This window comes from Idiotropiscis lumnitzeri, chromosome 14 (assembly GCF_059441095.1).
Source record: "Idiotropiscis lumnitzeri isolate Australia: NSW breed Sydney's pygmy pipehorse chromosome 14, RoL_Ilum_1.0, whole genome shotgun sequence".
Classification (NCBI taxonomy): domain Eukaryota; kingdom Metazoa; phylum Chordata; class Actinopteri; order Syngnathiformes; family Syngnathidae; genus Idiotropiscis; species Idiotropiscis lumnitzeri.
The window spans coordinates 7,572,749-7,600,426 of NC_142404.1; the positions used below are offsets into that span (position 1 = coordinate 7,572,749).

At 39.0% G+C, this 27,678-nt stretch overlaps 1 protein-coding gene across 2 annotated transcripts in view; it reads right to left on the reverse strand.

The window, feature by feature from the left end:
• Positions 1–4,486: 4,486 nt before the first annotated feature.
• The window catches only part of klf12b (Kruppel like factor 12b), a 50,910-nt gene continuing 27,718 nt past the window's right edge, over positions 4,487–27,678 (reverse strand). For both annotated transcript variants that reach the window (XM_088315595.1, XM_088315596.1), the window contains 4 exons: positions 26,129–26,654; positions 18,683–18,818; positions 10,999–11,156; positions 4,487–9,810 (listed from right to left, as the gene is read on the reverse strand). In XM_088315595.1, coding sequence (XP_088171721.1) covers positions 9,629–9,810; positions 10,999–11,156; positions 18,683–18,818; positions 26,129–26,654 — 1,002 coding nt within the window. In that variant the 3' untranslated portion in view covers positions 4,487–9,628. The remainder of the gene's footprint in view (positions 9,811–10,998; positions 11,157–18,682; positions 18,819–26,128; positions 26,655–27,678) is intronic.

Below are 27,678 nucleotides of genomic sequence, written 5' to 3' on the forward strand. Positions count from 1 at the left end.
AATTATAGGGAATTTCTCCCCTGAGAGCCTCCCCTAGCCTCATCTGCTGTTTCCCAAACAGGAGAGGGCTAATGTTATATGCTATGGAAATGATGCCTAATGAAAGAGTGTCACGTCGGATAAGTATGCTGTATGCTGCTTGTAACAAAGCCAAACGACAGATTAAATAAAACTGGGGAAAAAATATTGATTGGATTTTTCAAGGGTAGAAACATTTAAAAGCTAACTCAATTATAACGATTGAATGAAAGAGGGCCACTTTAGGATGTAAAAAGATACATTTAAAATATATTTCTTTTATATATGTTTTATTAATATAAAATGTGTGCCTAGTAAAACAAACACAATAATAATAATAATAACAATAATGAACCTTAAATGTATATAATATTCTAGGCATACTAACAGGAAACAAGTAAGTGTTTGAAGTAGTATCATATAGCTAAGCATATACAAGATGATAAAATATAAAAGTGGAACATATTGACTGTTGGATAATGGAGTCGAGTGAAAAGGTGAAGGCGTATTTAAATGCAGCGCAATGAAGATGAACTGCAGCTAACCATTGCCCTCTGGTGGTGATGTGAGGGAAATGCTACTCAACATGATACAATGCTTGATTTTTGCATTGTTAGAGTTCTCGTTCATTTCGTCAAAAATTATACAAAGTAATTGATTAAATAATTTGTACAGTGTCCAATCAAACTACCATGCATGTTTTTGGGATGTGGGAGGAAACTTGAGCAACCGGAGGAAGCCCATGCAGGAACGGGGAGAACATGCAAACTCCACAAAGGATGGCCGGCGCTGGAATCGAACCACGACCTCTGCACTGTGAAGTCTTCGTGCTAACCAGTCGTCCGCCGTAAAAAAAAAACAACATACCTAATACAATTTGTTTTAAAAGTATCAACAAATGAACCATTACAAAAATAAAACCTTAACAAAAAAGTAAAATATCCATTATGACCATATAATAATTATAAGCAAGCAACAAAGACCAACAGCAATAAAAATCAACGAATATACACGTATATGCAGACTAGCATTAATCAAAATGTGTGATGTTATGAATTCTTAAATAAAACACACAGGCGTGTATATAAACATAATCATGTCAGTTCATAAGATAAAGGCTTCCTCAAACATGTTTTTGTTGTACTGCATTCAGTCACTGAAAACTTTGCATGTCTTTGGTGCTGGCATGGTGAGCCGAATGCCAACTCACTGACAGCGTGAACCGTTATCTGTGTGCAGAATGCATACTGTATGTGCCGAACGGGCTGGCGATCATGAGCCCGGGTTGTAGTTTGCTAAGATGGTCCAGCTCTACGTGCCCCTCAGGAGGATAAGCGCTATAGAAAATGGATACCTGTCCTTTTCAGTGGTATGCCTGTATGGTTAATAAAAGATTGATGAGAGTAAAAGCATCAACCTCAAACAAAATAATTCCATTGACATTATTTACGACCAGAACATTTGTTTTGGAAGTCAACCAGCACCACAGGAAATGGATTGTGTTCCACTTTGGAGGTTCCACTTTATGAGATAATTCCATTTGGATGACATGTTGAGTCAGGTCAGCTTTGAAGTGGTTACTCGATACTTTCTGCTGTATATTTTGTGTGGGAACCAAACAAAAAGTCTGACAACTCAACTCTATTGTGTTAAGATGAGCTTTAAAGCTGCTGTCACTGTGATCTTAAGAGTGCCTCTAGGTTGGATTAGTACTCGGCTTTTTATTGCTGAGACATGACTATGAGAAGAAGAACGAGGCAAAAGCACCAAGCGTGTGTCAAAGTTCCTCCAAGAAGCTGACAAACGATTCTACAGTAAATGGAATGTTTGTAGTTTGATTCTTGGAATTACCACTGGACAGCCCATGACACTTCTTTTAAGTGAACTGAATCATTAGAATTCGCCATCCATCCATTATCTGTACCGCCTCTCCTTACGGGGGTCGCGAGCATGCCGGAGCCTATCCCAGTCATCTTTGGGCAGTAAGCATGGTACTCCTTGAACTGGTTCCCAGCCAATCACAGGGCACACACAGACAAACAAACATTCAGCCGAGGGACAATTTAGAGAGGTCAATCAACCATGTATGTTTTTGGAATATGGGAGGAAACCAAAATACCGGGAGAAAATCCATGCAGTTACTCCGATCAGGAATGCCGGGGCCGGATTCGAACCCACGACTTCTGCGCTATGAGGCGGACGTGTGAACCAGATGACGACCATGCCGCCTTATATTAGAATTAGTTCATCTGAAAGAATTATTCTCTGAATAGTTTACAGATCACACAGATTTCTGTAGGCATTTAACCATGTTTTTGCACGTACAAATCAACGTACACATTTGCATATTTTTGTCACCCATTTGTGACTTCAGTCACGCATTTGAAGATTAATGTCACGCATTTATGACAGTGTTTACAGATTTGAATTCTTTTTACGCATTTGTGGATTGAAATACACATTTGTAAATGGTTTTGCGACAATAATGGCCCCATAGTTCCAAACTCTCACAAGTTGTGAGTGGAGTATGGCGCACTATCATAAATATTGTGGCGTTAGTTTTGTCATGTGACACAAAACGTTCTTGTATAGCACACGGTTGTTCTCGTTATATTCCTGGACATATTGCATCATTGGCGACCAAGATGGAGCTTCACTTTAAACTGCTGCCCTCCTTCTCCCGATTGTCCCGCTGGTATTAATCTTTTAAGACGGTCCTGCCATTGATGGGACTCGCTGAGGCTATAACTGCACAAGGCTAACTGCTATATCCATACAGCACTCCATCACCAGCCTCTTAATTCATACAATAGGAAGATGAGGTGATTTGGGGCCAGCATTTGACTGAACCCATGTTTCCGTGCTTTTGCCTGACAACCTACCGGTGTCAAAGCCGGTGGAAATGGATGCTAGCATCATCAAGCAGCTTCATGCATTACCTTGGATCTCAAATTTAGTGGACGGGAAGAAGTGTGGCCCTGCACTGACCGCAGGATTTATAACAAAACGATGATCCCGCAAAATACCCACTAGCGACCAAATTCTATGGCTTTTCTGTAGTCTCCAAACTCTCTCCTGAACTCAGGCCTGTGTTGAGGTATGAAGGTGAATTTACACTCCCGTTGGCAATGATCAAGTCAGGGAACGAGCCGCTGCATCTGTACGGGTGGGTTGAGAGACTCTCAGCGCACAATTTTATCACCTTGCTGAGATAATGATAATGGATTTACTCTCCTGAGTCACCTCCCAGCTCCTTCCCGTGACACTAACCAGGACATCGCGGAACTCCGTGCGTGTTCTAATGCCGCATGCTGTCTCTTTGCAAGAGCTTCAGACACAACCACATCCACATTTTCAAAGTCGGTAAGAAACATTTCTAGAGGAGGTACCACAGAGTTGAAGGTGAGCTTTCATGCTGGAACAGTTCCTGTGTGGCAAGACAGCTTTGTCCAGTATTTCCAAACAACTTCTAGCTGGCCTTTATTTGAGCCGTGAGAGTGAAACAATGCAGACACCTTGACAATGATGTGATAAAAGACCATGGTCAAAGACTTTATAGTTTGCCTTCAATAGATTTTAAAACACACACTAATTCAGACACCAAAAATGTAACCGTCTAATGGAATTAAATTGGAGAATTTGGTTTCTTGGCAATGTTATTATAAATTGCCACATTTTTTGGGTAGCAAATCATGTCCCAACATCATACGTATTTTTTTTTTTAAGTCACACTCCAAACAAGATGAAAGTGTGGTTTTCCTTGATTTGCCTTCAAAAAGCAATTTCAAAGAGTTTCCTTTTAACGGCATGAACATCTGCCAGACGTTTTTAGTGTCTTCAAGCTTCTTTTCAAAGTGGATTTTATATATTTATTATTTTAAATTAATTAATAAACACAGAATAAAGACTTTTCCCTGTGGGTCGATATTCTTTTATCATTTACCTTTCTCTGCTAAAACCATCCCTGCTGCTTCTATTTTTTTTTCCATGACCAGATTTTTTTAAGAGCAAAAGGAAGAAAATGAATGAAATAAAAAATATCTACATCAGCTTACCACATATCAAAAATGTGGTGAAATTCAGAATTGTACCACAATCAAATTTGAAATGTTTTTTTCCAGAATTGTTGGATCGAAATCACATTAACATTTAACAACTTTAACAAGTTGGGAAGATATTAGTTTTGGGGCATAATTCTTGGGAATTGCATGCTTTTCAAAATCGTACCAAAGAAATCATCAAGGAGAAGGCCTTAGCAGAAAATCTGGGACAAATTCAGAACTTCAGAATTTAGGGGCAGATTTTTTTTCCCTCCAGAGTTTGCAATTCAATGACTCAAGTCAAGGATTATTTTTTTTTTTAATTAAAATGTGGGTTACTTAAAGGGCATTCACATTTTGAGGGTGCACTGTAGTTCCACTGAATGAATTTTTGTACCCACCAAGAATAACAACATATTACCCAAGCATTACATATAAAATGCAATTTTATTAACCTTCATGCCTCCATTCATATTAATATACATTTATATGTTTCAACTTATTTCGATTTCACAGCTCCATCCATATGAAAAAAGAAATACAGAAGTAGAAGAAGACAAAGCACAGACTGGATAGGCTACTTAAAACAACTCTGAGAAAGAAACAAAGAGTAACACAAAAAATGGGCACCATTTTTTTTAAAGATTTGACACCCCCCCTCCCAAAAAAAATAAAAATAGTACAGTTGTTTTGTTATTCCGTGAAAGCAAAATCTCCCTTTAGCGGTTTGCTGAGCGAGATCACATTTTTCATTACGCCAACATCGAAAATAAGATCAAAAGCTATTTACACTACACTCACTTTACATAAATACAAGAACAACCATTAACTGTACGAAATATCTGTAAATTGAAACACAGCCGCCAGCTTTAATACTCTTCCAAATCCCGAAAACAAAAAGTACATTGAAAGTAAAGTAGATATAGATATAGATAGACTCATTAATTTAAAAAAAAAAAAGGCATCATTCTACATTGAGTAGGATTTCTGAATGTATGTGCGTGTGTATGCGTGTATTATTTGCGGTATCACCAAATAAATTTGATTAAGTTGTTTTTTTGTAAGAGAATGTGCTGTGAACGGTGTGATGTTGGTGATTAGATGCAACAAACGCGTGCAATCGCCACGTAAAAATTCACTGTTAATAAAACATGAGAGGTCCGACTTGCATATCGTGTCTGTGCTCCCCCCCCCCCCCCCTCAATTGTTGCTTTGTGACAAAAAAAAAACGATTTTGTAAAATGAAAATGCTGCACGGAGCAGTAATGTGACATGAGGCACTATTTATTAACATCATTATTAGTGTTGTTATTATTGCATAACTTTGACCCTGGTTACCGTTGCAAAATTATGCTTTAAAAAGATGTTGAAGAGAACATAAAACACACTCCGTCTGGTCAGGATGTTATTTCATTCAAAAATGCTAAGATGAAACAAATTCATATACTTATTGGGAATTTTGTTGATATGTGCAGACAAACAATTCATCCGTAATTTAACACTCATCACTCCCCAAAAAAGCTTTGATTGAAAACGATATAATACAGAGACTTTACATAATAGTTGGATGTCAACCACACAATTTCATGTTACTATTTCAGTAAAATAATATATTAACTTACTTATATGTGTTGATAAGTTTGTCAACATGCGCCGTATAATTGAAATTCAATTCAACGCAAGAATGTGTAATTTAATGTAAACGAAAATAAACGCATGCCAAACTTTTACACTTGTTGAGCAACTCAAAATTTTGTGAATTAAATTGTGTGTAAAAAGTTCACTTAAAAATTAAATTGGAAAAAAAATTTAAAAGAGGAAGTTCAAGTCAAAAATTTTCTTTACATGTATGCATCCCCACAAGTCGAAAAACATGGCATTCTGATTAATATTGCGTTTGTGAAATATGAATGAAGCAGCAAAATCCACCTGTTTTCCGTCCATCCCAGTCGGGCGGCCATTTTGCCACTTGTTGTCGACTGAAAATGACATCACAGTTGCTCAAGCCTCACATAGTGACCAATCACGGCTCAAACCCAGAAAACAGGTGAGCCGTGACTCCGCCTATTTCATTTCAAAGAAAAGCGGGAAGAGCGAAAGGACTTTATTTTAGGGGTATTTATTTTTCCCAAAAAAAATTGTCAATTTTAAAGGAGTACACCTTTAGGGATATCATCAAGGTAGATTTTTGGTCACATTTGGAACATGACACCATATTTTTCCACAAACAAATTGGCTAGACTTGTCTTTGTTTACAACAAACAAAATGTAATTGTGTGTAAACGTGTAAAAATAGAATAAAAGCAATATCTTTGAGGGTGCAATAACTGTGATCATGTGGAACAAGCTGAAAGAAAAATATTCAACACAAAATGTAAAAAGATGTTTGAACAAATTAAGAATATTTTTTGTTTAACTAACACCATAAATAGTAACAGGCTGACAAAAATATTCAACACACCCTAAAAATATTTAATTAATTTAATCAAATTCAGATTTTCTTACGCTTAAATGATATCGCAAAATGTTGCAAATGGAAAACAAACAAAAAAATTGGATCTACTTCCTTTTTGCAATATTCCAAATTTGTAGTTCAAAAATTAACCAACAATTTAGATGATGGATTAACTTAAACAAATATAATGTATACAAGTTTGGAACAAAAAACATAAATCATATTATTATTTTGCGTAAAACAACAAAAAATGAAATTACATGGACACAAATGTTTTTCTTGCAATTATAAGTCAATTTTGCATTGAAATAACGAACAGCAGTAGTGGCAAACAGTTGAACATAAAAATAAGTAAAGTTCAAATTTTATTGTTTTGTGTAACCGCCAATTAAAAACCAGTTAAATTGAACAGCATTTATCCCCATGTTTGACTGTGTACGACAAATTATTTTGAATGACAGTCTCTGAAAAAAAGACCTCTGTATAAATCCTGCACCTAAATCAAAAAGCCCTCTTTAGCCAACGCATATACAGTATATTGTATATATACGGTATATACACACACGTCTTAAAAATGTCATCACATATATTACAACTTTTTTTGTACAGAAAGAAAAGTAATATAAGCATGTTTAAGTGAGCCTCAATCAAAAAATTATATATATATATATATATATATATATATATATATATAGAGAGAGAGAGAGAGAGAGAGAGAGAGAGAGTCATAAAATATTATATAGATGATTACTTTTGTTTATAAACTGACATCTTCAATAAAAATCATTTTACAAAAAAAATATACTAATAATAAGAAATAAACAAGGTGCTGATATTCTGTCACTAAAATAACACGTTGCTATGTGCACAAATTATATACAGTACATAAATAAAACAAACACACATTTTACACATGGGGGTTAATACGAGGGTGGTTGTATATATGTATGTATGTATATATATATATATATATATATATATATATATATATATATATATATATGTGTGTGTGTGTGTGTGTGTGGGTATAAAGGTCACTGGTTCCATTTACTGGCTTGGCTCCAATAAATGCATTTCACTATCAAAAAATATGGATGGACAACTTCAACACGGCAGGCAGAACAAGCAAATCTCTGCATTTCATGTGGGGAAGAAAAATAATCCCAGATGTAGTTCAAATATTGTGAAAAATATTGCTCTTAGTTGCGTTGATTTTTCAGTATGTTCTTTTGTTAAATATGGACAAAAGAATTGGGGAGGGAGGACTCATTAAACACAGTGGAAACGCTAATTTGGAATGCCCAAAATGTTATACAATTTGGAAAATGAACACTATTTTTGAAGGAAATATCGCAGGAATAAAGACACAATTTAAAAAGATTTGACAAAACATTTTACAAGGTCTCAGCAAATCTAGCGAGACCTGACTAGAGCTCATTTCAGCGAGCTAGCCTTAAATGATTAAATGCGCACTTTTGGCTCGTTCTTTGGTTTTAAATAGGTTCTAACTAACCAACAGTCCCAAGTGAAGCAAATATAATTTCTATGAAAGAGTATTTCTGCAACCCCAGAAATGTAAAAAATCTTAATATTTACATTCTCACTAAAGTTTTACACTTTTACTTAGTAAAATTTAAATTTACCATGTTTCACAGCCTAAATTAATAATTTATAACTTTTTTCATTTTAGTCTATCAGTTTTGTTTGTTTGTATTTTTTATTAAATGTATATTGAATAAGCCAAACTTATATACTATTTCGTGCTGTATTTAAATAAAATAAGTAAATCATGTTACGGTGTGCGGTGTAAATCAGCACAAAAGCAGCTGCACCATGAAGTGATCAATTCTGCTGCATGTAAAACAGACTCATTTTATCTCCATTATTTCCTTTGTAGAGAATTTTGAGTTTCCACAGTTTTAAGCACTTTTGTGATATATCGTCCCAATGCTTTTGTCCATATCGTGCATGCAAATGAGCATTCTTGTAAGAAAATGTCAATTAACTGTTGTTCTCATTAAAATCCAACTATGTATTTTGCAGTTGATGACATTCGAGGCAACGAAATTTTGTGCACAGACGGGAGCAAAAGTAAAATTTGACATCAATCACCCAGACAAGCGCTTTTCATAAATGTATTGCTCTTCTGTGTGTGTGCATTTGCCATCATCTTTGTAACACTTCAGCCATTTTAAAGTCAAGTGCTGCTGTGCAAAAAAAAAAAAAAAAAAAATCCACAAATTCCAAAACCAGTTGAGATAAGAAATAAGGAAAGTAGAGTCCTTATCGTGATTGTTGTAAAGTTCTCTGTACACGATGTTGCTGAAGCGTTTAAAGCAAGCGATGAAACCTTGAACAAAAAAAAAAAAAGCCCCCCGAAAAACATTTGACCCACAAAGGCGCATAATACATAATAACAAACATTTGTCCGATGATATTTTTTCACAAATTTAGTATGGCCCTCAAAGGACTAAAGTGGCCCCTGATAGGAAAAAAGTGATGTCAAGAAAACTACAACTATTCATACTGTTGTAACTGTTAAGATTGCACTTGATCTGATTGCTTCATCACTGCACAGAAATCCAACAAACAGGCTCCAGATTTTTCTTTCTTTGTTAAATGATATTTGAAAGTCAGCCCACCCCAAAAATGGCTATTGTGTCAATGAGCTTGTGGTGGGTCATTCAAAGGCCAGAGGAACTCATCCGTGATCAAGTGGCGCCCTCTGCTGCCAATCTGGATCTGCTTCTCGAGAGCCAGCATCATTTAAAAAAAAAAAAATAAAAAAAAAATAGGGAGGGGAGAATTGGGGGAGAAATCTGCACTCTGGGGTCTTTCACATTATAAAGACAAAAAATATTCCGAAAATTGCATCTTCTCCCCCCTATTCGATTCAAGAGTCCATGTTAAAAACGTCCAAACAGTGCTATAAAAGACAATATAAGCTCCTGACTCGTTCCTTCCGAGAGGATCCCCATTTGACCCTGTTTTCATTCATCTCCCTCGCCATCTTCATCCCGTGCGTCCAGGCCAGCTGAAGAACATTTCCCAGGGAGATCCGGCCCCCCCGCGTGTGCTGGTTCCTTCCTTCCCGGCTGATCATTCCTCACTTGTCTCACACCAGCATGTGTCGACGCCGGTGCAAGGCTAAGTGGTCCGAGCGAGAGAAGCTGCGGTCGCAGTCAGCGCACTTGAAGGGCTTGACGCCCGTGTGCTTCCGGTAGTGGCGGGTCAGCTCGTCCGAGCGGGCGAACTTCCATGTGCAGCCGTCCCATGTGCATTTGTAAGGCTTTTCTCCTACAAGGGAACACAGAAACACACACACGCTCTTAATAAAACAAACGTTGTCCCATTGCAATAGCCACATCCGAAAAAAAATCATTTTAATATTCACTATTTTAAGATCTCAGAGAGTAATCCGAATGTTTTTTCAATGTGCTGGTTGTTGGCAGTGTTACTGAACTACTGCAACGCTTTACAATGCCAGCCGCTGCTGATATTTTGACACTCTCATGTAGCTAAATAAAGTAAAGGAAGCTATTTTTTTTAAACAGATTCTTCAAGATAGATATTTACAATATTGGTATTTAATAAAATGGGAGTCTATGTCTTGCTGAGTCATAAAAATAATGAAATGGTTAATAAGAATTGTTTTTTTGTTTTTTTAAACAAATAATCTGCAAGCCATTTATTTTTAAAGGTAATGCAAAATGAATTTGAAGTGATATTCAAGAGCTTTGGGATCTTAGTTTAGGGGACATTTATGGTTTGATTTAATTAATGTAGGCAAACGAAAACAATTTGGGGGGGGTTGTCCATTACTAACAAATGTTTGCTACTTGCTTGGACTCCAACCCCTGCGAACAGCGAGCTTTTACTCGATATAAAAATATGAAGTGCTTGTAGGCACTGGTAGGTTAATAATTACAAAACGTAAAAAAATATCACGGTAATGACCAATACTATTAATTTAAGGCAGCACTTTCTACTTGTCTTAAATGAATCTGTACTCAAAATGAGATTTCTTTGGTTTGTGTGCCACGTTCTCACTTGCCCAACAAAAGTTATTCAGAAGATTATCATTATTTAATTTAAAAATTTAGCTAGTCTCATTTTGGAATGACACAAAGAGCAAAACATACTACTATAATATTTCTCTAAATCCAAGCTGTGAATTTAATTGTTAACGTTAACAGCTAGTGCTAGCCAACTTCTAGCACTAACAGAAAAAAAACAAACTTTTGAGTTTATTTTTTTTTAGGCTTTTAGTCATACTAAGATAACTCAACTTCTTTTTACACTTGTACAGCAGAGAATGGACGTTAACATTTTATGTTAAACATCACCTGTGCAAGTAATGAAAATGAGAGCTGATAAGTTTTATGTAGCTCAATAAGATAAAGGAAGTTACTGGAGATCAAAATAACAAAACAAAAAAATCACAGGTGTGTGGGTCGTGATGGGTAAGATTTGAAAGCCACTGACCTGTATGCGTCCTCCGATGTGCTTTTAAATGGGAGCTTTTAGTGTAAACCTTATTGCAGCCCTCAAAATCGCACCGGTGGATTCTTCGCTTCTTGGAATCGGGCGACTCGGACCTCCGGGGGCGACGTATGCTTTCAATACTGAATGGTGACATTGAACTGAAACACACAAGAAGAGTCAAGGACGTTGACATTTTTTGTCCTGTAACCATATGCTTGACACTTGTTTTTGAAAAAGTATTTGTACAAAATAAATAAAAATAAAATAAAACTAGTGCGAATTTCCACATTAGTGTTGCGGGATGAAGTATCAACTAACGGGGAAATATACTATGTACATTTAAAAATTAGAACGATAGCTAGATAGATAAGACAGATAAAACATTGAACTTGCAAATGCAGCGCAATGTACAATTGCGCCAGCAGGTGGCAGTGTAAGCCGGCACTGCAATAAAAGAAGACACCTCCTGCTCATCTTTTCATTGTGAAACAAAATCAAGACGCTGTTGCCAGTTACAGTCGGATTGTTGTCAGTCTCATCGAAGGAGGATGAAGCAGAAATTAAGTGGAGAGTGATCACTTTTCTTTCAGAAGATTATTTTGGTGGTCAAATTGGCAAACTTTATTAAATGATAAGTATTGTTCTATTAATTACAGGAAAACTGTTGCGATGAATCACTTGTTAGCAAATTGTCATCAAGAAGGGTTTTAATGATTGCAAACTCACGAAATGAACTGTCTCAAAATCATATGGTTTAGTAGGTGACATTAATATTCAAAATCTTTGCAGTACACGGATGTGGAGGGCCCCATGAGTGTGTTTGCCCTGTGCCACTAAATACGCGGCTGTATATATTGCATGTGAATTTGCATTTAAGAGGGCCAAATGAGGAAGTGTGAGAGAGGAAGATCAAGGGGTTGGTTTGGGCGCCAGACAGTTCACCCAAGGGACTGTCACCACCGCAGCAACACCACTTCCTGTTTCCCCCTGCGTCTTGTACCATCATTTTTTTACAATTCTCCCAAAAAATATGGTGCACACAGACAAGCAGAAGTAAATGTAGCAGACACCTGTTGCTCTTGGCCAATTGCCAAAGCTACTAAGGAAATTCTCATGAACCCATATTTTACGCTCTGCATTCAGCTGCAACAGTATAATCAAATTGACAATTTGCGGCGTTTTATTGAATTTTTTTTTATTCTAAATATTTAATATTGTAATATTGTTGCTGACCAACCAGCACAAATAAAAATGTTGTTTTTGACAAAGTAATGTTGCATAGGTGAACACATACAAATAAAAACGTGAAAAAATCTTTTTAATTCAAATTCTGATATAGATAGATTGATTGATAGATAGATAGAAAGATTGATTGACACTGACTTTAGGCAACATTTGTACGCAATTAACATTCAAGGTCAAGAAACGAAGGAGTTGAAATCAAAGTATACCGTACATAAAAATGAGGTGGAGGGAAATCCAGCTTTTACAAGCACAAAAGTGAGCTATTAGCTCATTAATCCATTACTTTACATAAACGACACTTTGGTCTTATCGTAATTGCACTGTGACAATCAATTGGTGCTACGTTTCTCATGTGAGCCCCGAGGCAAAAGCAGTCACGCTGCCTCCAAACCTCTGTTTATTTGTGTCTCAAGGGAAAAAAAGGAAGTAGCACTTAGAAGCATTTTAAACATTGCTGACCTCTGTTCAAGTTCCCCTCGCTCTGCTTTCCCTCCAAAACAGAGGCTGATCAAAATGCGTGTGTCGATGTGTGTCGCCCTAAAGGGGTGGTCTGGATCCTGCTTTATTAACACAATAGCATCTGTGTGTTTGGCGAAAAGGAAAGCGGGTCATGCTAACGGATGAGGTTCTCACGCTGCGTCTAATTACGGCTTTGCAGAGAAAACAGGAAGGGACGTGAGAAAGTGTGCCCTGGGTGGCCTCCCGTCGGCCATTGTGGTACCTGTCAGAGGATATGACTGCTGCACTGCTGCCACCTACACATTGCGCTCTGGCTCCACCACGTCTTGAGTAACAAGCCAGAGTGACGTGTCAACTTAGAGGACAGTACATGGATACCCAGAAGCACGACATGCCTCGCATTCATTAAATCCCTTAATACTGACGGAAATCGTCTAGACTCCAACTCTACATTTGCACACCAATGGACCTTTACATAACGACATTAACATACAAAAAGAGAGAAAACAGAGTGCCAGGGTGTATAATGTTAGCGCTAAAGATGGAAATCAAACTTGTGTTACAAGCCACAGCCTGTCGTAGATTATGGCAAATCCTCGCTAAAATCTAAAAAGGTTCATCCAAAACTTTGCACCGATCTGATCGAGTGGAAATGCCGATATTTTACATCCAATACAAAGCATGACTGCAATTACAGCGGCTATAGTATATATGGGAGGCCAAAAGCTAAGATATTTTTAGCCTCGTTTTGTGTCAAGTGAGCGGAAAGCCTTTGTGCTGCTCGCCAGAAGTTCAGCTTCCCTTCAATTGACCGTCCAGACACAGAGTAATATCATCCGAGTAGTTTTTTTTTTCCCCACAGGTAAAAAGTCTGAAAAGCATTTTATTTACATCAAAAAAAGTACCAGCTACAGTATGTGTGATATTCAGGATTAACATGTCTTTAAATTAAAAGAGCATTCAGCCTATCACAGATACAACCAGCAGCCAGGCGTCTTGTTTGAACAAACATGGATATAGCGCCGACAAGGCACAATCTCAGAGAAGAGAATGTAAACATGTCAAAATTACATGGTATATTTTATGTTTATAGGCATTTTCTACAAATTATTGTTCAGTTTTCAATTATTTTTCCAATATGCTGTATAAATTGTTTAAATAGATGAATTGTTTAATAGATGCTCCCTCTTCTGATTGAATCGCTGATTTGAATTCTTACTTTCATATGGAAGAAATTCTCAGAAGAAGCAAAATTGCAAATTTCTTGCTAACTAGATTAGTACAAAAATAAATATTTAAATGAAGAATTTAATCCAATGCAGTAACATCATTCATGCATATTTTAGTCAACATGACCTGATCAAAACAATAAATAATAATTGAAATCAATTCCAACCACAAAGCACGCAAAAGAAATAAATTGGCAAAACCATTCACATTGTTGTGCCAGCCTCACAAAGTTTTAGTTCATTCCTCTTGTGGTCTTCTTGTTTTTTTCAAAACCCCAAAACGTGCAGACATCTGCCTTCAAGTTTGTTTTCCGCTGATTTAATGCTTCCGCCATGTTATTGTCGTCGTGACGAGATCTCGCGTGGAGTGAAAAGTCCCATGAATTCATTGGAAAGCGATCTATGAAAAGGATTGATCCATGGTTTTTATGAATTGATATCCGGCTCCATTTGAGTCGGTTAATCGATTTTTTTTTTTATCCCAGCCCTAATGAACACACACGTATACATACAACATACTGCATCGGTCCGGCTTGGTGGCACAACGGCGGCGGGTCTTGCTTTCCTTTTGGTGGAATCACATGTGCATTTCTGATAAGCCGTTCCATCTGCAAGGTTACGACATCGCTCACCAGCGACTCATGAAAACTAGTTGCCAAACCCAGTTGACTGTCATAGTTCCGTTGATTTTGGCCACAAAGCTTGGCTTTCATTTCATTGAAGACTCCAAATAGGTGAGAATATGAGAATGAACGGTTGTCTATATGTGTCCGGAGCGTCCCCAACTTCTCACCCAACGTCGCAAATTAATCACGCAGTTTATTCAGACTTTTGGTGATCTTTGCAACTCTCAACTTGAGGCAGTCTCACTTCCACACAGACAAGCGCAATGAGCACACACTCCTTCCCGCCTCACTGTTCTCTTTTCAACTGCCGCCCTCCAACAATGGCCCATCCACTGTTCCCCTGGGAAACGCATGAATATGGAGGAGGTTCCTGAAGAAACCTACTCCACACATCCGCGCATACACACACCTTCTCACTCTCCTCTCTCATTTCAATCAGATTAATATATGGATACCTGGAATGAAAACTGTGCCCTTACACCTCTCCACTGTGATGCTCTAAGATGCTTGCGTAAATGCAAACGCAGAATGAAACGCATCCTTTCTTTCAACCTCACAATGGAGCTCGGTGTATGTCAACACTGGCGCACGCGTTGTGTCAACCTCCGCATATGTGTGTAACGGACATCTTTTATTCCGACCCTCCCACAGCCCACACTTAAGTCGAGTTCCTGCGTGGACAATGAGTTGACCTCCTTGTGTAAGCGGCTGTGCGCGGCGTAGGATCATGTGTTGACGTACAGCAGGGGCACTTGGACATCTGAGGTCTACTGATGGGAGGGAAACAGTAAAGGGGCACAGCCTGGCTGCACGCTCGGGCAGACAAAGGTTGGGGCCTGCCAAATTCTGTCCTCCTCTGAATTACCCAGCGCCTTGTGCGTGCGTGCATCTTCAAACATTGCCACTAAGCAGGCAATTCTATCTGAACGTGTTGCATAGCAGCGCCACGAGTCTTACTTTTCACAAATCAACTCTTTCACACAGAGATGCTGCAAAATGATGCCATCAGCGCCCTAACAGATGATTTGGTATTTACATGACTTTTTCCTTGACTTCACACAGGCGTCCAATCAAATAATGTGATTGTAAAAACAGTGGTGAGACATTAACTTTCTTTGGACACAACAGAGCAGGAGAATTGTTCCCGTGTCTGTGCTGTTTACATACTTTCACACAGCAACACAGCGTTGTCCAATCGTATAACACTGGTAATACATTTTTCCAATTTTTTTAATCAGAGTTGGAAATAAACGTTTCAAGGTGTTTTTTTTGCGCTGATTCCAAATGTACCCTTGTTCTTACAAAAAAATAAATATTAATAATAATAATAATAACAAACAGGAATAACAATGGTAAAATAAAATGACATCCATCCATTATCTGTCCCGCTCCTCACAAGGATCACTGGAGTCTATCCCAGCTGTCTACGCGGTAGACCCAGAACTGGTTGCCAGCCAATCGCAGGGCACACAAAGACGAACAGAAAGCTTGTTTTGGGATTGTGGGAGGAAACCTGAGTACCCGGAGAAAACCTACGCAGGCACGGGGAGAACATGCAAACCCCACAAAGGAGGTAAAGGTCAAAGTTAAAAAAAAAAAATAAATCAAAATTTAATCAGTGTTCGGGGCACATAATGCCATCTCTGTTTAAAATTTGCTGATGACCTGTGTAGCTAGTTAATCAACTCCAGCATATGGTGTATCATACAATGTCCGAGAGTGACAACTGCTTTCAACGCAACAAGGTAGGAGAAGTGAAATTGTTGTGTCGACTTCATCCCACCAGTTTCAAAACCATGACTTTGTAAAGTGGGCACCTCGAAACCAGTAACTAGCCCATGCCTAAAGTACCGCCGCATATTATTATTAAAGGCATGCGTGCATGTTCTGAACTCCGGTTTCCATCCCAGCGCAATGATTAATCGATTTATCGACAGGTAATCAATTATTAAATTAATAGGTAATGTCCAAATGTTCAGAATTTGAGCTTCTCAAGAGGTAAAAAATGTATTCGGTTATTCGATTTCTGTAGTCTTCCATGAAAGCGGATTTATTAGCTTTGTGTTGAATCAAAACAAAATTTGGTTTTACCGTGTTTAACATTTATACCTATTTTCTGACATGTAACTAGCAAATGGATGATAATTAATTTACATCAGCTTAAAAAAAAGTCATTGTTTTGAATAAAGTAATGCAAATGTAAGCATGTTTTTCTTAATCCATTTCAGTCATTTATGGACACAATAATTGACAGATTCATCGAATATTAAAATAATTGTGAGCTGTAGTCCTAAGCTTCAGTGAGTTGTCCAATTTATGAGTGGATCAACAAACAATAGTCAGTTACTGTGCAATTCCCAAGTCCAGACGTTATTTGGAAGCATCATGTTTCCACATGAGAAAGATTAGCACAGTCTGGGAATACTTTCCTCGCAGTAAGACTAAATAACCATCCGATGGGCATGAACTTGAGTCTGGCCAGGCGGCCGTTCTGGCTCTCTGTCCCACAGTAAAGGAGGGGGGCGGGGTCCCTACTTCCTGCTTGCCATCAGGAGAGCGCCGGAGCTGTCATCTGCTCAAGAGGCGAGTCTTTTCATTCAACACAGATGGGCTGGCACTGCTGAGGCTCGCCATGCCCGGAGGCCGTAAACTATGCCTGCCATGCTCGACCGTATATGTTAGTTGCACAGCAACACATTACATCCGAGCCCAGCGTGGAAAAGCAAATTGACAAGGTCTTTTATGTCAACGCGGGAAACATGCACCTCTGTACTCTTTCTTATGTATATCTTACACTTATGGAATCGTCAACCTGTCGTTGAAATTGAGATTTGAATTTCGGTCTATCGAGCCTTTGATATTGCTCAGGAAACATGTCTACAACATGAGATAAGACTCAACACTTTCATTCATCTGGGAGACCTACCCGGCAGGCGCGACTGTTTTGGTTAGCAGCAAGCGAGCAAAACTCATGTCTACGTGTGAACAACACTACATCAAGTGAGATAATTACGCTTACTGGCTGTTTTTTTTTTTCTAATGGGGAAAATGGGAGGCATCTAACTATGCTTGTTTTAAGTGGATGACACATGTGGTATCTCGGAATTACACCGCTCAACAAATGTTTACTAATTTGTTGAATCAGAGATGCAAGTACATTTTCTAGATGATTTTTTTGCACTGATTCAGAATCAGGTTATAATAATAATAATAAGGACCAATAGACTGAGAAAGAGTTTCCAAGAGCCATCTCCATTCTAAACGCTCACACACACACACGACCACCCTTACCTTGCAGAACAGCAACGTGATATGTTTTTATATATCCTACTCAGTATTATTTTCCATTGCACTAACTATTCTCTTATTTATCTAATTTATATATTTATCTGAATTATTGTTGTATTGCACTGGAGGGGGGAGCTCTCTAATCTCGTTGCACACTTGAGTACAATGACAATAACGGGATTTCGGATTCTGATAATAATAATAACAATAATAATAATAATAATAATAGTACATACATACATACTTTTAGGAATATTAATGAATTAAGGGATAGGTTCAGCAACAGGTGTGATTTTTTTTCTGAAAAGTCATAGCTACAAATTACAAAAAAATCTATATTGCATAATCTTTTATAAATCTAAATTAAAAACAGAATATGAAAACCTCAAAAACTTGATATATTGCTATAAAAAAGTAAAGACAATTAAAATCTGTATCAAAAATACATTTAGGGACACATAAATCCTTATCTGATTAAAAATTGCTGTTGACCAGTGTAATTATTTTTAAAACATGTTTCCCCCATTTATACTGAAATTCAATTGAGAGTAATTTGAACGTATTGTGTGGATAAATGATTTCCTTATATATATATTTTTTAATAATATTAATATTAATATAATTTTTTTTAATCTAGTTATTATTTCTTGTCTACTTTATCTTTGACTGAACATTCAGGTACCATGTAACTGGACGTTTATTGCCAATAAACATGCAGACATTACACATGCCTGAAAAGACGCATTCCTTCCACAAGAAACCATTCAATTGAAGACAAAAAAAAAAAGAAGAATGGACAGAATGGCATTTCAACATATGTTAAAGAGAAATACTTACTCTTGAACAGCGCGTGCTATGGACAGTGCAGTGGAGCCGGTCTCGTTGACGCTGTCCAACGTCACATTTGGAAGGTCATCATCATCGCTGTCACTTTTGATGTGACGCGGCGACAGGCCGTTGAGTTCCGCATGCGCTGTGAGGATGAAATGATAGCATGAAGGTGGGTGCGACAAATATAATACTAAAATAAAGGCAACATCTTTCTTGGATGAACAAAAAGTCATGGAGGCCTTCCAGTCAGGTTTCAAGATGACGCATAGCATAGAGTCAGCGCTCTTACGAGTTTTTAATGACATCCTCCTGCCAAATGACACTGGAGACAATGTGTGTCTGGTTTTGTTGGATTTAACAGCAGCATTTGATACGGTGGATCACAGTGTTCTGTTGGCTCGTTTGCAGCACCAGGTGGAAGCATCCTTGAGTGAGGATTCGATCCTATTTATTTGAAAGACATTTTTATGTTAGTCTTGCTTGCCTACAATGCTCCACTGTCATATGCTATTCCATAGGGTTCAATTCAGGTGTTTCTATTTAATTATTTAATCTTCAATTAATCTATTTTATATATTTAATTAAATTATTGTTGTATTGCAATGGAGCGGGGGAGCTCTCTAATCTCGTTGCACACCTGACAATAAAGGGCATTCTGATTCTGATTCTGACCTTGTAGTTCTGATCCTGCAGATTTGGGCCCCCTGGCTCCTTATCTTAAATCAACAGTATCAGCGATATCAAACTGGACCGGAATATTGGTGCTGTTGTTCAATCTTTTTTTCGTCATAGGCAGGTGTCTCAGGTTTGAAACAGCAATTCATGTCTTTGTCAAATCTCGTCTGGATTACCAAAATGCTGTTTATTTTGGAGTCAGCCAATCCCCCATCAAGCGTCTCCAGTTGCTCCATAATACTGCTACTCACCTCTTAACTGGTAATCTTAAATTGGAGCACATAAATCCTACTCTGGCGTCCCTTCACTGTATCCCTATATATTTTAGAGTTCTTTTTAATATTCTATTATTTGTTTTCAAATCTTTAAATTGTCTCACACCACCTTACCTCTGTGAGATCCACCATTGTTTTTCCTGTTTTGTGCAGTTTACTGTCTTCATTATTAAGTTTTATTGTTTGTTGCTTTATGACTTACTTTTGTTCAATGTACAGCACTTTGTATAAACAGCGGTGGTTTTCTTAAAGTGGTTCATAAATACAGTTGAGTCGAGTTGTTTTCGACTGGCACGGTCAGAGAGGTGAGGTATTCTTTTAACGATAGCTTTTCTCTTAGCTTCGTGTTGCTTCAACACCACATTATGTGTTGCTAATTTACTCCCTCTATGACAGTGTCAATCCAGACTGAACATTATCTTGTTTTATTAAAACATTTTGTGCATGCCCGCCTATCTGCACTAGTATGAATATAGAATAATTCAAATGCCAATGACTGGAACTCTTTCATAACGGTCTGTTCTTAAATATAATCTAAAATCCAATCCACTACCACAAAAGACAATTTGTATATAAGTACAGTATGCGTTTATTTGTCTGTAATGCACATGGGGATTAATTATGCCATGACGACAGCCTCGCTAAATCAGAACTTAAGTTAGCATGATTTTACTCAGGCTGGTTCACCTCACACAAAACATCTCCAGTGAATCAAACATGATGATAACCATAGAACCAGAAATGGAACAACACACATCCGATAGCCTGTGGGACTTGGCCACACATTGGCCGAAATCGAGCCCCACACCAAGCATCGCATTCGCATGCACAACTTGACACTTTCCTTGAGTCAGCCTCACCTTGCACATTCATTTGAAGCATTTCAAAAAGGGTTTGAATTCATCGAGTGAGACTGTTTCAAACTATGCCACCGCGGGTCCATAGAAAGTTCCAATACCCATTTCCAAAATACAGATCCTTTAGTTTAGTTAGTTCTTATAGCTATTCTATATAAAAGGGAGGAATTACATGATTTCCTAAAGACATTTTTTCCCGGTTTCGGAACGTTTGGTTTTACACAGACTTTTTGAAACAGATAAAAAAATAAAATTCAACTGAATCATAACATGATCAATTTCTCCTCATATGTATGATGTGAATGTTAAAAGATATTTTTTTTCCTGAACTTACATGTCAACTGTCATCTTTAGTTTTCTCAAGCTGTTGTACTTCGCATTCAGAATGAACCACCTACTCCCCAGTACAGTGATTAAATATTGATTATAAGTAATTCAGAAAGAAACCCTACAAAGACGTCCAGTCAAGAGAGAACATATTGTCCATTGAAACTCCCCTATATGAATTTCAAAGCAATCAAGGGTCCTCACGGATGGCACTGGAGCCATTACAGCCCATAATAAGAGCAGCAAATAAAGCAGTAGTGACTGCTTTTAAAGCTCTCTACTTCTGAGGGGGGAGCTAGGGTAGGGGGGGAGGCGGGGCGGGGGGTCACCATCTCGCCTGGCCTATGGAAAGCCTGCAATTAGGGAGTGTAATTAGCTCGAAATGCGAAGTGGGGTGAGGAGGGGAGTGTATTTTGAGCGAGGGACACAAAGGAGGAGTGCTGGAGAGGTGGGCAGATCACCGCATTTCTTTCCTTTCTTTCTCGCTCTCCGGTTGTCATGCCCTGTTTCCATGGAAACCTGCTGCCGGAGACAGGGAGGCAGCAGTGAAAAGGAAGTGTATCCGCCCTCTCTTAAAGAGGATGGCCGACCTGTGCGTGTGTATGTGTGTGCGCGCGCGCTCTTGTGGGCGTGCGGATGTGGGTGTGGGCAAAGTGTTTTTGTATCAATGTTGAAAGCTTTTCATTCGACTTGCATCACTGCACCCTGTTGTGTTGCTGTCATCGGCTTTAAAGTGAGTCAAATAGGTGGAGATGCTTTCAGTTACAAACTTAATTATTCGGTTGCATACTTAATGCATGGGGTGCTATTTTCATGAGAGACATTATTAGGTGCACCAGCAAAAATTCAGTTTTTTGAGAGCTTCGTGAAAGTGTTTCATTCGTTCCGTGACCAAGCTCGGAACTACATTGACTAGTATATGAAATACATTGTGCTCAAACAAAGAAATGTGTTGTCATTGTGTTGAATATCAACACGTTTTTTTAGTTACTGTTTTTTAACATGGCTGAATGATTTTGAAAATTAATCTCTCCATCCATCCATTATCTGCCACTTCTCTAGGGTCAGGTAGCGGTTGGCAGCAGCTTCAGCAGGGAAGCCCAGACTTCCCTCTCCCCAGCCACGTCTTCCAGGTCTTCCGAAGAGATCCCCAGGTGTTCCCAGCCTAGCCAGGAGAGAGTCTCTCCAGTGTTTCCTGGGTCGTCCTGGGTGCCTTCTGCTGGTGGGAGATGTGCGGAATACCGCACCAGGAAGGCGTCCAGGTGGCATCCTAATCAGATGCCCGAGCCATCTCATCTGGCTCCTCTCAACGTGGAGGAGCAGCGGGTCGACTCGACTCGAGAACCTGGACACCCTGCGGCGGGAACTCATTTTGGTTGTTTGGATCTCGTTCTTTCGGTGATGACCCACAGCTCGTGATCATAGATGGGTGAGGGTAGGACCGGTAAATTGAGAGCTTTTGGCTCAGGTCCCTCTTCACCACGACAGACTGATACGGGGTCCGCATCAATGCAGATGCTGCACAGATCCGCCTGTCGATCGCACGCTCCATCCTCCCATCACTCATGAACAAGACCCAAAGTTACCTGAACTCCTCCACTTGGGGCAGGAGCTCATCCCCTAACTGGAGAGGGCACCCCACTCTTTTCTAATTGAGGACCATGGTCTCAGATTTGGAGGTGCTAATCATGATTCTTGAATTTGGTTAATTGAGCAGTCCTCGTTTTTTTTAATGGAGATAAATACAACCTTTTTGTACAAAAATACAATCACAATAAATGCATAGAAACAACCTGTTTTTATGAAGTGTAATTACTGCATGCTCTCACATTCACATGTAGAATGTGAGCCTTTAGGGGGTGTGGCTGAGTGAACTCTGAAGCTGGAGTTGGAGCTCTTTGCAAGTGTTCTCATTTTACATTTATTTACCAAGTTCAAATAGAAGATAGAAACGCATTGGTGCCTGCGGTTCTCCTTGCCCATATGTGAGAGCATTAGAGCAGTAAGTAACTTTGCTGCTCCATTTTCAGTTTGCTTGAGCGATGGCAAACCTCAAGTTGACTTGTAAATCAAATTAACCATTTTTTTTAAATCATTAGTTGGGGTACTTGTAAAAGTAACACGTGGTTATAATGTGTGACGTCACCAATAACCAGAGCTGTCGGTGCACCTCACTTGACCTCATTTCAGCCAGCATCAAATGATCCATTTATTTTTTTCACTTCTCTATCATTGGTCATTAAAGTTTGGATTTTATGATTTCATGCGTTAGCTCTAACCGTGGTTGACTTATTTATACACTTGTCAACGACGTTAAAATGCTACTAAAGAAATTAGGGGAAATTATCTTTACTGTCTATCAAAAATTTAAGATCGGAACAATTTACACTTAAGCAAATTTCTTCTTCAATTTGGAACATTCTCAAACTGGAAATCACTGATCATTGATCTAAACAAATTAGAGGTCAATCAGTGTCTCAGAACAAAATGTGTTGGTTGCCTTGAAGACCACTGCAAGTTGCGTCGTATAACCTCAATAATGCACAGGACCTCTCTGACAGTATCAGTTTATCAAAACTGATTCTAATCTTTGCGAGGGCATTTTTTTTTCCAAGCTTAATCTGTTGACTGGGTGCGATGGTGTTAAAATTGACTAAATCTATCCGTTTTTTTATACATCAACTTGGCTTTGTCCGTGTGTCTGTGTGTGGGTGAGTGTGTGTGAGTGCCACCCATCTTCAAAATGCATCCACACCCTGTTACGCAAGTCTAGATTTTCCCGTCCCATTTTTTTTTTCCCTCAGAAAGTCACAAGTATCTCTCAGGATCACCCCACCCAGAGCTAATTACACACCCGTTTGTATGATCGCATGTAGGCTACGTGCACGGGCTCGAAGCCGAAATGTCCATCTTTGCAGGACGTGACCAGAAGCAACCTCTTTTAGAAAAATGAACACTCGCTCTGTGTATGGCTCGGGAGGTGGACAAGAGCGGCCAATGTAGGTTCCCTCCCCGTGGTTGGCAGTAAAAACCCCACCCAAGGAGAGAAAAACCGGCACACCCTGCATGACATTTGGATGATTGCTGCTTCGCTGCTGCTACCTAGAAAAAAAGGCAACTAACAACAGCTAATCGCTTGTTCACCTCTGAAGGGCATCATCATTTCCTGGGAGGAGTGTGGGGCGGGGGGGGGGGGGGGTCCTATAAAGCGGAACACACACAACATGACTACACGCTGTTTGACGCAAGACACAAGGTTACCATCAGAGTTGGGAGTAAGTCACATGTGCACGAGCCATACGTAATGCTCAGATCTTAACCTTCAAGATTCCAGCAGGTCCCATGGTAGTGTGAAAGAAATGAAGCTAGTCAAGTCCCCACGACATTTCAAGTGACTCGGTCACAACATATACGCACTTTACTCGCAATAGTTGTTTTTACGTTACTAGCACATTCACGAACACGTTTTAAATGGCTCGATTCCAATCATTGTGCAACTTTATTTTCTTCTCAATTAAAGACACAACCGGCATGAAGCTTAAGTCATGTGACCCCCAATTGATGAGCTAAATGTTAACCAGGCTTATCTGTATTAGATAGATATCTTGAATCTTTGAGTGGCAAACTTTGCATGTTGTCGTTTTGTTTCCCCTGATTTTATTAAAAACATGAGCCCTGAATCCAAATATAATAATTTTAGGAGCTCCTTCCATGATATTTGCTTCATGAGACAGTCACTGAACTCGGCTTTAAAACATACTGGTGGGTGGCCAGGTCTGTGCACACTACATTAAAAATAAATAAATCGAAAACTCTATCTTGGCCGCTCACTTCATAAATGGACAGAATGCAGGAAATCTCCTTCGGCACACATCGTTGGCCTCGATACTAAGCACAGTGGTCCCCGCTAAAGCTCAGATTTTGCAGATTTCATTATTTTTACAGTCAACAAGCATGTCCAAATTTAGAGTTGCGCGCCTTCAGTGTCGTGCCGCAACACTCCGGGTAGCACTGAGCTCTGCTGGTATGATGCAGACAATTTAGACAGTTACGAATGTTAAATCCATCAAGTTCATGATGTCAGGTGTCGTCAAAGTGCAACTGGTTGTAATTTATTTTAGATGCATCTCATTTAAATATGCGGCAGTGGGATTATAGTACTTTACACAACTTCTTTAAAACCATTAAGAATGTGTCATGAATCGTTAAAGCATGAACGTTTCAATTTATTTATGCAATACAGTGGTTAACTCATTATTAAACTTGTATGACAACTAACAATGTTATCAGCGCAATTTATCTTGGCAATTTTCACCCATCATTGGTTTTTTTCTTTATTTTAGTTTTGTTCTATTCGGCAAACTTTAACTTCACTTTTACACTTGTGTAACATGGAGTGAACACTGTCATCAACGCATGACCTGTTCAACTTTTTTTTTTTTTTTAATTGTAGAGTGAATACCCGATTTTTAGATTTGCATGGGTGAATCTATTGTATTTTAGCTAAATTTAACAATCATAAATTATCGTGCACTTATATATCAGTCAAGATTATTGAAATGACACCATGAATCTAATCAACACTTGCATATCACTAAGGGAGAATTGATTTATTTTAATTTCCTTACACAGTTGTTTTTTAAAAAAATATTTTTTTACATTTGTATGAGAGTTAATTTAAAAATTGTATAAATTTTCTATTTCCAGTACGTCCAATAGGTTAATTTTCATTTTGGTTCCTCAGTATCCACAATGGCAGAATACTATATATTATGTACTGTATGTATGTAACTTTCCTTTTTACTTGTTTAAAAAAGGGTGAAATTATACAACCAAGTAAATCTTTTGTTACCAGCCTGTTTCTGAAAATGTCTTTTAGAATTTTGCTGAATTGAGACAACATAATGGTTAAACCTGCCAGTGGTGGCTTTGCGCAAGCGCCATCCAGTTGCAGTCTGGACACGGACGAGTAAACATCTCCTGCTCTGGAGAGACTCCAGATATCACCAATACTGTAATAACACAAAATGATTTTTTTTGTCTGCTAAATGTAGTTACAAAGTTGCAGAGTTGGCCACTCTGAGTAGGAGCTCGCAACATCACATTCCCTGGCTCCATCTGGGATGGCATGGTAACAAAAGTCATTCTTTGCATTTGAATGAGACAGAACAGATCCCCAACCCTGCAAGAATGAGTGATTTGACAGAAAAGTCAGTGACCTTTCATTAAGACATCACAGAACAGTTTTAAATAAGTCTCCTTTAAATGGTTTGCACAGGCATACATGTTTTCAGCTGGAAATGGTGCACCGGTCTCACCTTTGCCGTGGCTCTTGGCGTCGTCCAGCAGAGGTAGCATGAGGGCGTTGTTGAGGCTGGAGGGCGAACGCACGGCCGTCGTGTACATGAGCGGCAGCGACTGCACCACCACCGGGATGCGGTGAACGCGGCTGCCCAGCTTGCCGGCGCCGTGCAGGCCCAACGGGCTGGACGGAGGCGGCGGCACCGAGTGCAGGATGTGCAAATATGGCTGACCTCTCATCCCGGGCGCCACCAAAGGGCCCGGCGAGAGCACCGACGACGCCGAGGTGATGACCGACGGCGAGGACGAAGAGGACGAAGACGACAGCGAGGACGGCGAGAAGGCGGACCGCAGCGGGGAGGATGATGACGTGGTGGTGGAGGAAGAGGAGGGGCGGGGCTTGTTGATTGACAGGTCCACCGGCTCGGTCTGCGTGTGGAAGTGCAGGTCGTGGGCGAGCAGGTCTTCGGGAGGCTCAGCTTTTACTCTGCTGAGGAAGAAGGGAACGCCATCCATCGCAGAATAAGGCCGCACTTTGGGTGACTGCGGAAGGACAGAAGCATTCATTTGTCTTGTTGCCTTAGAAACACAATTGAAACACACATTTGGAAGTGTCATATGTTTGAAAAACAATAATTGTGTGACAGGATATTCAACACTGAAAGTTTGAATATCAGTTGAAGTGGCTTTGAAGAATGGTAGGTTCAATATCTTTCATTGTGTGGCTCGACCTCACCCTCCACGTCACTTCATTAAGAAACGTATCTAAATGTGAACGGAATGTCTTAAATCACTCACTCAATTTATCACATAACCAAATAAAACATATAAACATGGATAAGATAAAATTTTACCCAATCTTCAGCGCCACCCAGTAGGAAAATAAGATAGTGCCTGATGATGATGTAATATTAAGCGCCAGCGGGCATTACCACTCTGCGGGGTCTCATCATCAAACAGCTTTTTGACTGTCTTTTGGTTGGAAAAGTACAAATTGAATCGGATTTTTGCAGAGTGAGCCATCATTTGTGTACTGTACGCTACAAATACATGTAACCCAGTAAAGGAAACAAGTAAGTTGCACCCATATTCGTATATGCTCTCACACTTCGATCGCTCAAAAAAAAAAAAAATCTATCATTTTCTTCGCATGACCATTGTGTTTGGAGGGTTAGTTGAGAAGTAATGAGCAAAAACTCCAAAATAAATAATATTTTGGCCAAGAATCACTAAGGGTCTTGAAATGACCCTGTGTGATAAACTGATAAAAAGCGATTGCCTGTTAGAGAGTCGTAGGTGGTGATGTCCACCAAATTCAAATTTTGAAAGCTGCTGCCTCCGGCAAGTGAGGTTAGATCTCCTTCCAAATCATTTTTTCATTCTTGGATTTTTTTGTTAAATAATTGCACGATAATTGCTTTTGTTGTCATTTATCTCCTAACAAATGCACTTAAACCAGTTTGGACAAAACGAAGATGCTGTAAGCTTTTGGGCCAACATTTGCTTTAAAAATAAAAAGCACTCTTATGGCAGATTGCTACAAAGCCTTGAAAGTTTGGCGTTCCAT